This window comes from Crocodylus porosus, unplaced genomic scaffold (genome assembly GCF_001723895.1).
Source record: "Crocodylus porosus isolate Cpor-Errol unplaced genomic scaffold, CroPor_comp1, whole genome shotgun sequence".
In the NCBI taxonomy this organism is placed as follows: Eukaryota; Metazoa; Chordata; order Crocodylia; family Crocodylidae; genus Crocodylus; species Crocodylus porosus.
Genome location: NW_017728918.1, coordinates 66,668,752 through 66,685,239, shown reverse-complemented (window position 1 = coordinate 66,685,239; position 16,488 = coordinate 66,668,752). Strand labels below are relative to the sequence as shown.

Below are 16,488 nucleotides of genomic sequence, written 5' to 3'. Positions count from 1 at the left end.
GCCTCCTCAACTAGCCAGCAGGAAATACCAGAGAGGGATAGTATAAGCCCCGTCTTTGGTGTTCAAATAAAGGTAACACAGAATCACTCATCTGACTCAAATATACTGCCATGATCCTCTTCAAGCATGGGTGACTGGTACCTCCTGAGTCGGGGGGGGAGCCAAAAGCCCAATATCCACTCCTATACTTCTGTGCCGCAGCTTAGTGCCCCCCCCGCCCCCCAACATGCCACTGGCCCACACAGAAAAATTGCCCCTTCCTGAGCAGTAGCGATTCAGTGGCAAAAATCAGAAGAATTAAACTTGCGGTTAGGGTGGTCACCCAAGGAGGCAGAATACCTGGTTCCAATCCCATTACTAATGAAGATTTTATGCCATTTTAAAATATAACTGCTTCAACAAGACACCACCCCACACCATCTAGCAGAAAAGGTACTTGAACCTGTATCTCCCACATTCTGGGCAAAGGCTCTAACCACTAAGATACTGGGTAAAAGGATCTGGGGGAGAGAAGGAGTTTAGATCTGGTCTGAACAGGTCTCCAGAATCAAACCCTACAAGAAACATAGGCATAACACTTTATAACAAATCACTGCAGTCAGAAATAAGGTGGGTGTGCATCTGCTGCTGCACAAACTTAGGCACTGATGGAATTCTGTAAGTGCCATGAGTTCCTAGATGTTACCCTAAAGCCCAAAAGAGGCATTTAGGGCTCAATTTTCCCTGCAACAAGCCAGATGCCACAACTGCCTTAGCTTAGGCAGCATCTACACTGTAGCAACTTCACGTTGAATTTTGCCATCATTCATGTTTCACTATTGCAGTCCATGGCAGGTATCATTATGACTTCTATGTACTCCAACCCATGCAATGTGGAAGTTTAATGGAATATAATCAAAACTTGACAGTCTCAAACGCATACTTTCATATAAGAAATTTGGAAAGTTACATGTGTGTGCGCACATGCACTCTTTGCCCTTCTCTTCTGCATTTCTGATTCATAAGAAAGCAGGGTATTAAAATACACAGTAAAAAAAACACTCCCAGAGGAGCTCAGAGAACAAGATTCTTGAATATGTTCCTGCCCCATGCTTGGCCATATGAACAAAAAGCAGAATAAGTGGGAGGGGAGGAGAGTGATATAATATCTGCACTGGCACTATATGCTGCAACTGCACAGAAACAAGCATTTGTTATTTGGTCAGCTGTAATTTAAGAAGTGAGGCAGTCTTCATCAGAAGTCAGATCTTTCCAAGGCCAGGATTCTCAACAAGGGTGCCACGGCACACTAGGGTGCCTTGAGAGTACTTCAAGGGTGCTACATAATGTTAGCACTGAGAAACCTAGATATTTCAAGTAGGAATCCACAGTGTTAAAAGCATTTTAACCTGTTATGATCTTTCCAAGTTCTTTCCAACAGAAAACGTGCTATATTATTTTTCTGACTAAAGGCGAGCCTTTTCTAAGAGGTGCCTTGAGTCTAAAAAAGGTTGAGAACCACTGGACTAGATCAACTGAACAGTATGAAAACACTGTTTTAGGAACCAGTAAAATTTTGGGTAACACCGTCCAGAAAACATGCTGTTTATAAACAACGCAGTAGAAAGAAAGACACCATTGTCAGGGTGGAGAAGTCTTTCATCAGCCCACAGTACTGCTGTTGCACATGGATCATACTCACTCTTGGTGTGGCACTCCAGTCTTCGTCAGCAAGGTCAGTACAAAAAACATGAAAATGACAAAAACTGCAAGACCGACCCAAAATCCAATCACGATGGAATCTGCAGAAAAATTAATAAGCCGATTAGTATTTCATCTTTGCTTATAAAAAGTTTCTGACTAGTCAATGTACCGCACACTCACAATCTCTGGAAATACTCAAAAAGAATGAGAAGCAACTGGTTCAGTCTTAACAACATTAAAGCTTGTACTGCATTGAATGCAGAAACACCTTGTTCCTCCTGGCTTTGTAACAGGAAACTTCAACGGTCAGTGCTTATGGTAAACAACTGCCTAGGGTGCTGGGCTCCAGCAGACCTCCTACGCATGCAGCCTCCAGCAAGTGCCCTGCCTTGCCATCATTAATGCCTAATCGCATCCAAACGGCAGCTCACAGGCTAATCTGCTATATTTGACTGAATAAGCTGAATTTATTTTGTCCAGGCTAGACAGCAAATAGAGCAATACATGAATGGATTATAAAGCATTATTACAGAACTGGCAGCCACCACTATTACATTACCTAGCATTTTGCATTACAAGAGATTCTGGACATCTTTTATTTGAATAGCTGTTTCATAGTGCCACACAGAGGAATGCCCTTCAGTCATACTAGCACCTTGAAGGGTTAGAGGGGTTGTCTTATAAAATTCTGTTCAGTTTTTGAAGATATAAAGTTCACCTCCTCTCACTTAGGATCATAGGAAAGTAGAGCTGGAACAGATCTCACAAGGCCAGCTAGTCCAGTCCCTTGCTCAAGGCAGGACCATCCTTGACTAATCCATCCCAACTAAGTGCCTATCCAACCTGCTCTTTGGAATTTCCATGGATGGAGATAGCACAATTTCTCTAGGTAACCTGTTCCAATGTTTGACCACCCTCGTAGTCAGAAAGTGCCTTCTAATCTCCAACCAAAGGCTTCCTCTGCTACAGCTTGAAGCCACCGCCCCTAAAACTGTCCACTACAGCCACAGAGAAAAGCCCAATCTCCATCCTTTTTCTATTTACCCTTCAAGTATTTGAAAGCTTGAAATCTCCCTTCAATTGTCTCTCCTCCAGACCAAATAACCCTACATTTTTTAGCTTTTCTTCACAAGTCATACTTTCCTGGCCCCTAATCTTTCTTGTTGCTCTGTGCTGGATTCTTTCCAAATTGTTCATGTCCTCCTTGAAGTGTGGCATTCAAAACTAGACACAATCCTCCAGGTGAGGCCTCACCAGTGCTGAATAGAGCAGAAGAAAAAAAAAAAAAAAATCACTTCCCCTCAATTAGAAAGTCACACTCCTGTTGATCCAACCTAGAATGCTATTGGCTATTTCTGCAATAAGAGCACACTTTGTTCACCTAAATTGAAGCTGAACAGTCTTAAGAAAATGTTGGTACCTTTTCCTCACCCCCACAAGCAATGAACACAAACGTTCTTCAGTCTGGGCCATACCCATACTGGGGCAACATGAACTGTACTGTGAATATACTGCTGACCTAAGCTATTATTTGTATCCGTATTTCAGCAGGAATGATTACTAAGACAAGGTTTTTATACTGCTGTGAAGTAGTTAAATCAGACTTACTGTTTATTAAAGCAGCTATAGTGATGGGAAAGGAAGAGGCAGGCTGCTGAACTAGGCTCCCTCCTGCCCACCGTATAGGAGGCCTATGCCTCCTTTGAAAATATCCCACAGGGCAAGGACTCCATCTTGTAGAGGGAGAACAGACCAGGCCAGGCCCCACAACTAGGGCCTTCAGGGCAGGTACTGGGTCATTTGCCATCACCTCCAGGATAGATACCACTTTCTGGGAACATAAGTAATGGACTGCTCACCTAACAGCACCCTTCACTGTGCTGCACTGAAGGTTCAGTGTTCAAACCCTAATAATCTGGAGAATGGGGAAAGTGCATCTAACAATTGGGTTTACTTCGGTTTAGGAGAGGGTTTTTTTTAAAAAAAACATCTTTTCTGATTATGGGTCTTACAAATAGCTCTTTTAACACTGGGTTTTTCTACATTGTTTAATTGCAAAACCAAGCAAGGAAAAAAGTTAAATCAGATTATCAGTTACTTGTACAGGCTCAGTTCACTTCCTTTCATATACATTGTGACAGTCTAAACATGTGGTCACATGCTATTTTCCATAGGGTTTGAGCTTCCATTTCATTCAGGGCATAGGATGAGCTGTGGCAGGTTCAAGCCCCACAGGTGGCTGTGACACCCCCTGGTGGCTATGCAGTCCCTGCCCAGCTTAGTCTCTAGTGTAGTCCTCCCCTGATTGCTTGCACACTACACCTTGCTCTTATAGAAAAATTAAGTAAGAAAGGCTGCCCATGGGCCTTGGAGGGAGCCTTAGTCCATGCAAGTTGCCACCAGATCCCTCATAGCCCCCAATAAGCTCAGTTCAACCTGTAAGCTCAACAGATCCTCTCAGCCCATCTGTGCCTCTGCAGGGCACCTATAGCCTTAAAGGCTCGCTGTGTGCCCCTGTCCGTCCCTACACCACACCCCATGCCTCGTGGGTGTTACTGTACCATCATCATGTACAGTGGACATGGAGATAATAATAAACCACAGTATGAATATGAGCGCGCAGTGTGATACCACGGGGCAAATAATACTGTGGTATGCATCAGTAGATGCATCTCCAGCAAAACCAAGAAGGAAATTCTTCCGCTCTACTCAGCACTAGTGAGACTGCAGCTGGAGTACTGTGCCCAGTTTTGGGCACCACACTTCAACAAGGATGTGGACAAGCTTGAGAGAGTCCAAAGGAGAGCCACCCTTATGATCAGAGTCTTAAAAGGCAGGCCATACAAGGAAAGGCTGAGGGATCTAGGACTCTTCATCCTGAGGAAAAGGCGGCTGAGAGGGGACCTGGGAGCAGCTTACTGCTACACTAGGGAAGTACATCAAGGGCTCGGTGAGCAACTGTTCACCAGGGCACCCGAGGGGAAAACCAGGAGTAATGGCCACTAACTCCTGGAAGACCAATTCAGACTCAACATCAAGAAAAATGTCTTCACAGTCAGGGTATCCAGACTGTGGAATAAGCTCCCTCCAGATGTGGTGCAAATCACCTACCCTGGAAAACTTTCAAAAGGAGACTACACAGTCACCTTGCTGGGGTCACCTGACCCCAGTTGCCTTTCCTGTTTGGTGCAGGGGGCTGGACCCAATGATCTTCCAAGGTCTCTTCTGGTCTTACAATCTATGAATCTATGTGACTTGTAGGGGTCTTGGCCTTAAGTCATCCTCCTCCCCTTTGCGCTTGCTGGGCCTTTTAGCCCAGACCCACAGTACTGGACCTGGCTTCTAGGCTCCAGCCTCCCTAACCGCAGGTCCCATACCCTGTCAGTCTCTAGCAGTGGCCCCTCCTGGCCCCACCCTCAGGCCAGTTACAACCTCTAGGCTCCCTGGTGCAACTTGCCCCCCCTGGGCTCAGTCTCTGGCCGTGGTCCCTCCTGGGCCAACTGGGTTCTCTAGGCTTCCTGGCTCTGGCAGTCTATAGCCATGGTCTCTCCTTGACCTTTAGTCTTCACAGACATTAGGCTGGAAGGGACCTCAGAAGATCAAGTCCAGCCCCCTGCCCCTAGGGCAGGATGTCAGCTAGGGTCAAAGGATCCCAGCAAGATAAGCATCCAAATGTTTTGTAAACAAGTCCAGATTAGGTGCTTGCACTACTTCTGGAGAGAGTCTATTCCAGGCCTTGGGGACTCAGACAGTAAAGAAGTTTTTCCTTATGTCCAGCCTAAAATGGTCATGGAGGAGTTTATAACCATTGGTCCTAGTTATCCCTAGAGGCACTCTGGTGAACAGGCGTTCCCCCAGATCCTGATGCATACCCCTGATGTACTTACAGGCTGCCACCAGGTCACCCCTGAGCCTGCACTTTCCCAGGCTGAAGAGTCCCATCACTCTCAGCCTCTCTTCATAAGGCATATTTCCTGCCCTCTGATCATGCATGTGGCTCTCCTCTGGACTCTTTCAAGCCTCTCCACATACTTCTTAAATGGTAGAGCTCAGTATTGGATGCACTATTCCAGCTGCGGCCTCATCAAGGCTGAGTACAGTGGGAGGATGACGTCTTGAGATTTACTTGAGAAGCATCTATGGATGCAAGCCAGAGTTTTGTTTGCTTTACCAGCTGTGACATCACATTGATGGCTCATGTTCATCTTGTGAAGAATCATGGCCCCCAAGCTTCTGTCAGCCCTGGTGCTAGCAAGTATAGCGCTGCCAAACCTATAGCATGGTGGGGCCCCTCCTGAGCCTGGGCCCCACCCTCAGGCCAGTTGAGACCTCTGGGCTCCCCAACTCTACTTGCCCTCTACTTTGGTTACAAGTTGCTGACCCCACTTCTAGAGTCTCCGGGCTACCAACTCCGAGTAGGCCGTGAGCCTGCCTTCAGGGCTCAAGGCTAAACCACCAGAGCAACTTAAATAAAAACATCTCAGTGCCATGGTGGACCCTGAAACCCTCTCTCGGTTTAACATAAAGAGGCCATCTGCCTGTGTAACTTAGCCTCTCTCTGGCCCAGGTAACTTCCCCTGTTCCCAGGTCTGCAGATCTGCACACCCAGTTCTCCTGTTAGGTCAGGAGCCTTGCTGCCAGGTCTTCCTACCTTTAAGGCTTTCAGGGCTGGACTGCCAGACCAGCTCAGGCTCCAAGTTTATATGGCTCAAGCCCAGCCCTCTTCCCATCACATGAGTCCTTAATTAGCACCCCCTCTACACCTGCACACGTGGGGCAGAAGCAACATTACTCACAGAATTGCATTTAAAAGTGAAATGCCATGTGTACAGCCATTTGCCAGTTGAGTGCTACTTTAACTGCTTAACCACGTTCAAATATTCTTTGAAGAAACCCACATAGCACTGAAGTAAAATTTTATGCTGTTGTATTAGGAATACACCATAATGCCAATGCTCAAGAAAACTTCAAACCGCCAAGAGAGCAAGAGGAAAAAGACAGGCATTTTTCGTGGTATATGTTCATTTTGCTTCATTTCAACTTAACCCCATTTTCCCCTGGACCATGGAATGACCCTCCAATCACTTAAAACAGCCCTCATCTGTAATCAAAGGTTTGCCTGTCTGTCGCATTTGGTGACTGTGCCCAAGAGCAACTTACATTATTTTATTTTACTTACTAGTGAACCTGAAATGTGCAAGAGAGTCAGCTGAATGTAAAAAAGAACAGAAGTCTCTAGGACTAAAGTGGTTCTCTTTATACTCCTTAATATAGTTAATAAATGCCTAGCCAGATTCCCTTTAAGCAGCCAATATTGAATTGAGTGCCAAATACTGTATTAGATACCTGACTGCTTGAGTAAAACACATCAGTTGCAAAGGATGATCAGGTTTACCATTACCTGTTAGAAGGAGATTATAAACCAGGGAGTTTTTATTTCTAAAATTTTAAAATGCTTGCTTGTTTTTTGTCTGTAAATAAGGATTCTCACCTTACAGAAGAGCTGGAAAAATGGACTAAGATCAAAACAGTACTTTGAGCAGTTGATGTGCTAAAGATAGGGAAAAATGTTTTTTGTGGTTTCAGAGGAAGCCTCTGTTCCTGAAGGATTTAATTTATCAGCACAGACCTGTTACATTTCCCCTGCAGCTTTTGTGTTCTCCCCTGTGAGTAGAAATCTGTGAAAGAGCATGTTGAGGAATATTTAATTGACAGAGAGAGACAAACACAGATACAGACACTAGTCTTACATAATACTGAATAAATAGGTCATAGGCAAAGATTTGGTTGAGTAGCTTTCAGTCTTTTCTATTTAGCCAAAATTTGGATTTTCTTTATATAAAAGGTGCTAAGCAGCAGAAAAAAAATCTGCAATAATGATATAACAGATACTCTTATTTAACATACTCCAATACACAGAAGATTCAAAGCTAAAAGGAAACCCAGTTAAATCAACCGAGCACAAGAATGACAAATGAAAATACTTACACTATGGAAACACTGCGCAAGACTTAAATACAGAGCTACCTTTGTAGAGACGGTCCCCCATGCCTCACTTCAAAGTGCTCATTTTTTAGTTAAGCTTAAAAAGCATACCAAATGTATATTTACAGTCGGACCCCAAGTTACACAGGGGATACGTTCCTGAAAAACACCACACAAGTTCAAACTGTGTAACTCAAGGCATTAAGTCAATGGAAGACAGGGTGATAAGGACCTGGGACCAGGCTTTGATAACATTATTTCATAATAAAAGGATATTTAAACACACAAAATAATGAAACTGATAGCTTTATTAAAACCTTTACTCCCAGCTATGTGCTCATACAGAGACAAAGCTTTAGCCTTAATTGCCACACCATCGACAACTGCTCCTTTTGTATTGGTCATTTCATTGATCCAAAGATTAAGGAATTCCTCAGTTTTATCTAAATGAGGAATTCTAGTCTTCACCACTCTCAAATTCACAGGGGTTGTTGTTTTCACACAGTCTAATTTTTTTGTTCACTTTTTTTTTTTAATGGTACGTACAGTCAATTCACTTAAACTGTACTAGCGAGCAAGTGACACAGCACTATTGCCTTCTCACTTTATCAAGGATTTCTATTTTCTGGGTCAGGGTGATAGAGTTAAGTGCTCTTTTGAGCACAACAAAGGCTTTCTTTGAGATCATTTTCACAAATATTCAGGGGTTAATGTAACCAAAAATGATGGACAATCTTGGAGGAGACAACAACTGATGCCAACACTATGTAAGTAGACTCCAAATTAACAACTGCCTTACTGCAAACAGTGTAAATGTGAAGCAGGGTATCGCTTAAGTTGAAACACGGTCATGTTATATAAAGCGTGTATACGTGAATGAGCGTAACTCGAAACTGTGCAACTGGGGGTCCAACTGTATAACAAATACAGCAAGGTCACCGCTAGTCCCAATTAAGTTATAAACATACCTACGTACTTCTAGGACCTGAGAGTTGCTACTGTTGTACATAAAAGACATTTCAAGCTGTAAAGCAAGGATCCATTGTGAATATCAGGCTTGTGCAAATAGGGAAGTATTCGATTCAGATTTGGCCAAATCAGAGGACAGTGATTCAATTCGGATCACTGTCCCAATCGGCTTTGGAATATTCAGCCATAGACTATAATGGGGAAAACTGAAATACCTGTAACTTGATCACTTTTTGGCAGATTTGGATGAAAGCAGCACGGACGGTAGCCCCTACTGAGGCCATGAAGCCTGCCAGGTGTCAAGGAGACTGGTGCAGGGGTTTCTGGGAAACTGCACCTCAAGGTTCTGAAAGCAAAAACTCGTGACGTGCGACTGTGGGTTTGTTAAGGCACAGCGGGATGAAACCAGCAGGGCTGGTAGCCTGTAACAGGAGGCCTTCCCAGTGCTCAGGCAGAAACAGCTCACAAAAAGGGACAGAAAGGCTGCAGGCAGAAGCTTATGTGCTGTTTCTACGTCCTTTCACTAGAGCACAATTCGAAGGGGACTCGGGGAAGGATCAGTCACTAGCCAGCTACAGATGTCAGTCTTTCCCCCCTTGCTCCCCCTCCCTCTTCTCAGCTTCTGGTCCCCTGAAAGACGGTCATCTGAATCTTTTTTGAAATCCATTTGGAGGCTCCGAAACAATTCAGAGGGGTTTTTTGGTCTCCCAATTACATTCAGATTTGGTCTCCAAATCAGGCTGAATCTTCTCCGAATTGAATCGGCAACACCCCTAATGAACATGCTGTCTGTGATGCATAAGGGTGTTACCTCACCCTGGAGGGCTGGTATAGGCTACAGTTACACAAGTATTCTCTTGTACATGGCAGGGATCAGCATCCACCGAGGTTTGCCGAACCCTGAAATTTGAAAGGTTACAGAACAGTTGCCGAGACTTTTCTAGTGCTTTGACTATTACCCCATGCTACTCACTCATGGAGGAACTACTGAAAATGCCAATGAACTGTTTGGAAGTAACTACTAAGCTCTGGGTCCTATTGGAAGATATGGGGTTTAGCTTGTGTTCTCATTTATCCAGGTAGAAACAAATGCATGCTGGAGATGAACCCATTGCTGCACTGAGGATATGGCCTGCAGGGTGCTGCTCTCTTTCAATAGCAGCTGGCTAGGTAGCATTACTGCAGAAAGACACCTGGATGTTGTAATGAATCACAAGCTGAATGAGTCAGCAAGGTAATGGGGGGGGGGGGTGGAAGCCAAAAAAAGCCAGTGCTGGAATGTATTGACAGGAGTGTGTCATATACAAGTTATAGGAAGCGATTCAGCATTGATGAGGCCTCACACCTGGGGACTATACCCAAGTTTGGGGTAGCACACTTCATGGAAGAGGTGGACAAAATTGGAAAGAGTCCAAAGCAGACAACTGAAAGTACTTAGGAGATTTAAGGAATTGGAACTTGTGGTAGAGGTGATCTCTTATTAGATCAACTAGATTTTTGCAAAAGAAAAAAAAAAAAAGTGTTTAATTGCAAGCTTTTGGGCACAAACACCCTTCTTCAGGCATAGGAGAAGAGACTGTAAAAGTTCTCCTAGGTAGAAACTAAAGTTCATATTTCATAGGAGAGTTGAAGGTGTGGTAAGATCTCCTGTCTGGAACAGTTCATTTTATGCAGGTTAGGCTCCAAGAAAGGTTGAAATAGTCTGTTTACCTCAAAGTTGTTTAAGAAAAACATGACCCAAGGAAATGCTGGAAGAAATTAGCTTATTTTGCCTTGAAGAAGAGGTAAAAAGAGAGAGACTTGAAGGAAGATTTGGTAAGAGTCTTCAAACACCTGCAAGATCCTTATAAAAAAAAGATGGTATTCAACTGGTCTCTGGTTCCACAAGGACTGGAACAAGTATTAGGCCCATGCAAATAAGGGAGTTGTGTTGTAATAAGAGAAACAGTCAAACTATTTCCAATATATAATCTACTAGGGCTTCTCGTATCAAATCTCTATACACTCAATTACAGCACTGTTGGAAAGGTTTCTGTTCCTAAATGTACTTAAAAATCCCTTCCAGGTACATTTTAAAAATAAGGTAAATAAATACATGTTTAGATTCCATTATCGATTCTCTCTCTAAGCTTCTGATTTGTATCGACTTCTGTCCCCACAGGGCTCCTTTCTTTTTCATTATTATTATTATTATTAGTCTTCCACTGCTGCCTTCACATCCCCCCTTGACCAGAACAGGCTCTTTTTTGGACTTTTACTCAGTTCTCTTCTGCAGCAGTGGTATTTTAGCCATCTAATATGCTCTTCTTAATCCAGAACACCCAATTTTTGTTCAGATTTTTCCATCTAAATTTTCCTCCCTGTAATATTGCATTTATTTTTCTTTTGCTTTGGAAGATTCTCTCTAGATGACTAAGAGCATATATTTTATTATTTGGGATTGTCCTTTAAGTTATCCATAACAAATGAAATGCAATCAGGACCACCTGTCTCAACACATCAGTGTATTCCAGTGGCAAATACAATCTTAAATCAACTATAATGAGGCCCAAAACAGCTTTACTTTATATGGGGGCAGTACGTTATGCATTAGAAAGTTTTATTTCACTTCTGTATATCGCCCATTGTCACCCTTAGATCAACATCATCGCTTTCTTATCAAGCCCAGTTCTGATTATAATCATCTTTGACATCAATTAGCATTATCAGAAGCTCCCATGATGTTTAATCATTCGGTATGAGACCTTAAAAGTGCCACTGGGTGTCTAGAGCAAGTTCAGACCTGGCAAAACCTGACATTTCCACTGAAATGAATGGTGTCTTATCTACTTTTCCGCAGGCTTTCAAAGGAAACTTATCCACTATAAACCAAGACTGAATCAGGCCCACAGGATTGGATCCTATAAGTGCATTAGGTAATACCAAACCCTAGGCTCCACATCCACAAACTTCATATGGCACTGGGGGCAACATTTTGGCATGAGTGTCATAAATTAAGCCTTCCTGAGTGGCACTCCAATCTCCTTCCTATTTGCTGCTCTGTTCCTTGCCCAACCTGCAGTTCTGCTTCCTGCTCCCCATCTCATTTGCCACCATGCTGCCTGCCCTCTTCCGCTCCATGTCAAACAGAGGCTTCCCATCTTTAATTTTAAAGTGATTTAAAGTTAACTAAATTGGCCAATTAAGAATTCAGCAACATAGTCTGACAATTGAACCATCTGGCCTACCATGCCTGTAACAACATTAATTCAAGCAGACTCAAGCAAACACCTATGCTACTAGACTTCAAGAGGTCCAGAGGCAGCATGCAGAGGCAACAGATTTTCTTCTTGCTACCTGCCTCCCATGTTGCACTGGTCTAATATGCAACTAGAAGTACTAATGAAGCTAATCTCTAAATAGCCTCCTTGAGTTTGGGCTTCAGTTAAATGCATGGATGGAATACAAGTTAGGGAGATTGTGATAAAAAGTGAACATGTTTTATCAGATACTTACAAAATAAAAACATGCTTCATAAATGTTATCACAGACACAGTAACAGGATATGGTTAAGACTAAAGAGCATTTTTGTTATGTTCTTCTTCTTTGAAACTGTTTTGTATCTTCAGCAAACAATTTTTTTTGACACTCAGGAGTCCATCTGTTAAACACATATGGCCCACTTCAATAGCTGCCCAACACTGCAGCCTCTGCTTTTACTCACCAAAATTACATGCCAATTTTTCAGAGTAGGGATGAACATATTCAGAAGTCTTTTTTTTGCAACAGGCAAGAACTTAACCAATACTATTATACAGACATCTTAAACATCCCGTCTTAAACATCCCACCCATCTTGCAGATTATTTCAGGACAAGAATGGATACTGGTGAGCTCTCAAGTTGTTACTGAAAGATTCCCCATGCAAGACAAAGTACAGTTTTAAGGCTTGAGGACCGTCTATGCCACCATGTCATCATTGTTAAGAACTGGAGTAGGGATATGCACTTTCATCAAAGGCTAAAGTAGTTCAGGTCCTGTCCTGCTCTGAGCCAAATAATAAAACAAAACCAAAAAAAGCCTAGAGCCATATAAGATGTAAACTGATATTTTTTTAAAAAGCCAGAGCAAACATGGAGGTCTGCCTCTGATGTACACAGAAGGATTTGCAAAGCACAGGCAGGAGCAAGACAAAATGGAAGAATATACAGCTTTGAAAGTTTGAGAGAGGCTAGAGCATAGTTCCTCCTCCTTCTTTGCTACCTGCGCTCCTTAAATACTTGTTATTAACTGCCGTTTTGTTTCCTTGCTTTCTAAAAGAACTAAATCTACATATTAGAAGACAAACTATTTAGTTGTACATGTACAGAGAAAGTTTTGGTTCATATTTCTGTCGTTCTTCCAGCCTTATCTATTTTCTTCTTCTTTAACAAAATTGTTAAACTGCCCTCAGGGGCCCATATCCAGGATGTCACCGAGAGGATCCCAAAATTTATCCGGCCCTCCAACCACTACCCCTTCCTCCTTCACCACATGGGCACAAATAACACGGCTCTGATCAATCCCAGCCGGGTTATGACTACAGGGCTCTGGGAGCAGGGCTCAGAGGGGTGGGGCACAAGTGGTTTTCTCCTCCACCAGCGCTGCACAGAAGACTGCAGCACTGGTGCCATCGTGAAGGCTTCGGCTTCTTCAGCCACAGTCTGCGCATCAGAGGCAGCGGTTTGTTGGGAAGGGATGGCCTCCACCTCACTGAGATGGGGAAGAAGCTCTTCTTGGCCAAAATGTCTGACCTGCTCGACAGGGCTTTAAACCAAGATCACTGGTTGATTGGCAGATAGCCATCACTGCAAGCCCCACAAGTGTCAACCATAAAAACAAATAAACAACAAAAAAAACCCAGCAGGTTAGACTGCACAAGGGATCTCATTCCTCTTCCAGCCCAGGGACAGGGCTCTTCTAGGAGCGCAGGGAAGCCCACCACTTCTGATGGCAGGTTTACCAAATGCCAGGAGCCTGGGGAACAAGCAGGAAGAACTGGCCCTTCCGCTGAACAGAAATGACTAGTCTCATAGGGATAACGGAGACCTGGTAGGACTCCACATATCACTGGGCCACAGGTATAAATGACTATACCTTGTACAGGAGGGATTGTGTTGCAAGAAAGGGTGGGGTGTAGTTCTCTATATGAAGGAGCAGTACAATTCCCTACAAGCAGAGACTAGCATCCGAGGAGGTCAACTTGAGACCCTCTGGGTTAGAATACAGGGGGAATGTGGTGAAGGGGACACAACGGTAGAAGTCTGCTACAGACCTCCTAACCAGGAGCAGGAGCTTGACCACAAATTCGCTAGGGAACTGGCAGAGGCTGCACGCTCTCAGTGCATGGGTGTCATGGGCGATTTCAATGACCCTGACGTCTCATGGGAAAAACGCTCAGCCAAATCCGATCCATCACAAAGCTTCCTCACATGCAGCAATAAGCTCTACTTGTCTCAAGAAGTCTATGGGCTGATAAGAGGTAAGGTGCTCCTGGACCTGGTACTGGCCAGAAGGGATGATTGAGCGAGTGGTCTGAGAATCAAAGGGAAGCTGGAAGACGATGACCATAAGTTGATCACTCTCTCTATCCATCGCAAAGCTGGCAAATCAGTCAGCAATGCACAGGTCCTCGACTTTAGGAAAGCTGACTTTTACCAGCCCAGGAAGCTAGTTGTCAAGGCCCTGATCTGATAGGGAGGGGAGTCCACCACAAGTGGTTGCTCTTTAAGGACGCAATTCTTGAAGTACAAGTGAAGTCTGTTCCAGTCCATAGGAAAATGGAGCAAAAAAGGGCTGGGCGACCCCCTTGGCTAAATGGGGACATGGACATCCTGTACCCAAAAGGAGAAGCTTATGAAGGATGGAAGTCAGGAAACACCACTAAGGAGGAGCATTTGGCACTGGCCTGCACCTGTAGGGAGCGAACTAGGAAAGCCAAGGCTGAAACCAAACTCAAAGTGGCTACAGGAATCAAGGACACTAAAGAGTCCTTCTTTAGATACATGGGAAGTCAGAAAAAAAAAACCAAGGGCAACACTGGACCCTTGCTAAACCAAATGGGGCAGCTTATAAACAGACACCCAGGAAAAAGCCAATTTCCTTAATGACTACTTTGTGTGGGTCTTCCACCAGCCCAAGGGGATCACCCTGCCTGACAAGATGCAGGACTACCATGGTAAGGGCAAACACAGGTCCATCATTGGCACAGGTCTTGTGAGGGAACCCCTTGAAGGGCTGGACATCCACAAGTCAGTTGGCCTGGATGGAATGCACCCAGGAGTGCTAAAAGAACTGGCTGACATCACAGCACAGCCACTGGCAAGGATAGTCAAAAACTTGGAGCTCAGGTGAGGTGCCTGAAAATCGGAAGAGGGCCAATGTGGTGCCCATCTTCAAGAAAGGGAGGAAGAAAGATCTGGGGAATTACAGGCCAATCAGTTTAACCTCAATCCCTGGGAAGATCTTGGAGCAGGGGGGGAAAGAAACCATTATCAGCAAGCTAGCAGAAGGCAATATTCTGAGAAATAGCTAACACAGCTTCGTTGCAGGTAGGACTTGCCTGATCAATCTCACTTGCTTCTACGACTAGGTGAAGTACCACCTAAACAAAAGAGAAGTTGATAGCATATTTGGACTTCAAAAAAGCCTTTGACCTGGTGTCCCATGATATACTTATGGTAAAATTGGGGAACTGCGGCCTTGACAACCTTACAGCCCAATGGCTGGGGAACTGGCTCTATGGTCGGAACCAGAGGACGATTCAGTTCCATGGACTATCACTATGGTGCAATGGTGACCGGTCGCGTCCCCTCCAGGGCTTTGTCCTTGAATCTGTACCCTTTAATATATTTAAAAGTGATCTGGATGCTGGTGTCAGAAGCAGATTGGCTAAGCTCACTGACAACACCAAACTATGGGGAAGCGTGGTCACACTAGAGGATAGGCTGGCAATCCAGGCTGACTCTCGACAGGCTCGCAAGGTGGACAGATCAAAACCTGATGGCATTCAACACGGAGAAATAATGCAAGGTGCTCCACCTCAGGTGAAAAAAACTGCATCATACTTATAGGCTCAGAAATGCTACACTCGCTACACCACAGACTGAAAAAGACTTGGGGTTCACAATTGACCACAAGCTGAACATAAAGGCCACCAATGCAATGCCGCATCAGGCAAAGCAAATAAAACTCTGGTTTGCATTTACTGATACATCTCAAGTGAGACCCAAGAAGTCATCCTCCGCCTTGTTTCCATTTGCACTTTGTTCGGCCTTGGTGAGGCCCCAGCTGAAGTACTACACCCAATTCTGAGCTTCACACTTTAGAAAGGTCCTGGAGAAGCTTGAGAGAGAGCCCAGAGGAGAGCCACATGCATGATCAGAGAGCAAGAGAACAAGCCCTATGAGGAGAGGCTGAGAGCCATAGGACTCTTCAGCCTAGAAAAGCTTAGGCTCGGGGTGACTTGGCAGCAGCCTATAAGTACACAAGGGTTGTGCATCAGGAAGTGGGAGAATGTCTGTCCACCAGGGCACCCCAAGAGTAGACAAGGTCCAAATGTCACAAACTCCTGGAAGACCGTATTAGGCTGGACATATGGAAAAACTTTTTTACTGTCCGAATCCCCAAGGCCTGGAACAAAAACCTACCACCACCACCAGAGGTGGTGCAAGCACCTATTCTGGACACTTAAACACTTGGATATCTATCTTGCCAAGATCATTTGACCCCAGGTGACTTCCTGCCCCTTAGTTTCATAGTTTCATAGTAGCTAGAGTCGGAAGGGACCTAGGTAGATCATCTAGTCCGACCCCCTGCCTTGGCAGGAAAGAGC

At 44.3% G+C, this 16,488-nt stretch overlaps 1 protein-coding gene across 3 annotated transcripts in view; it reads right to left on the bottom strand.

The window, feature by feature from the left end:
• Window positions 1-16,488, bottom strand: part of MRAP2 (melanocortin 2 receptor accessory protein 2) — a 44,492-nt gene that overhangs the window by 6,113 nt on the left and 21,891 nt on the right. For 2 of the 3 annotated variants that reach the window (XM_019537688.1, XM_019537689.1), the window contains one exon: window positions 1,682-1,781. In XM_019537688.1, the coding sequence (XP_019393233.1) occupies window positions 1,682-1,781 (100 nt within the window). Of the gene's footprint in view, window positions 1-1,681; window positions 1,782-7,174; window positions 7,319-16,488 lie in introns of those variants that run through there. The other variant, XM_019537691.1, reaches the window with a different exon arrangement.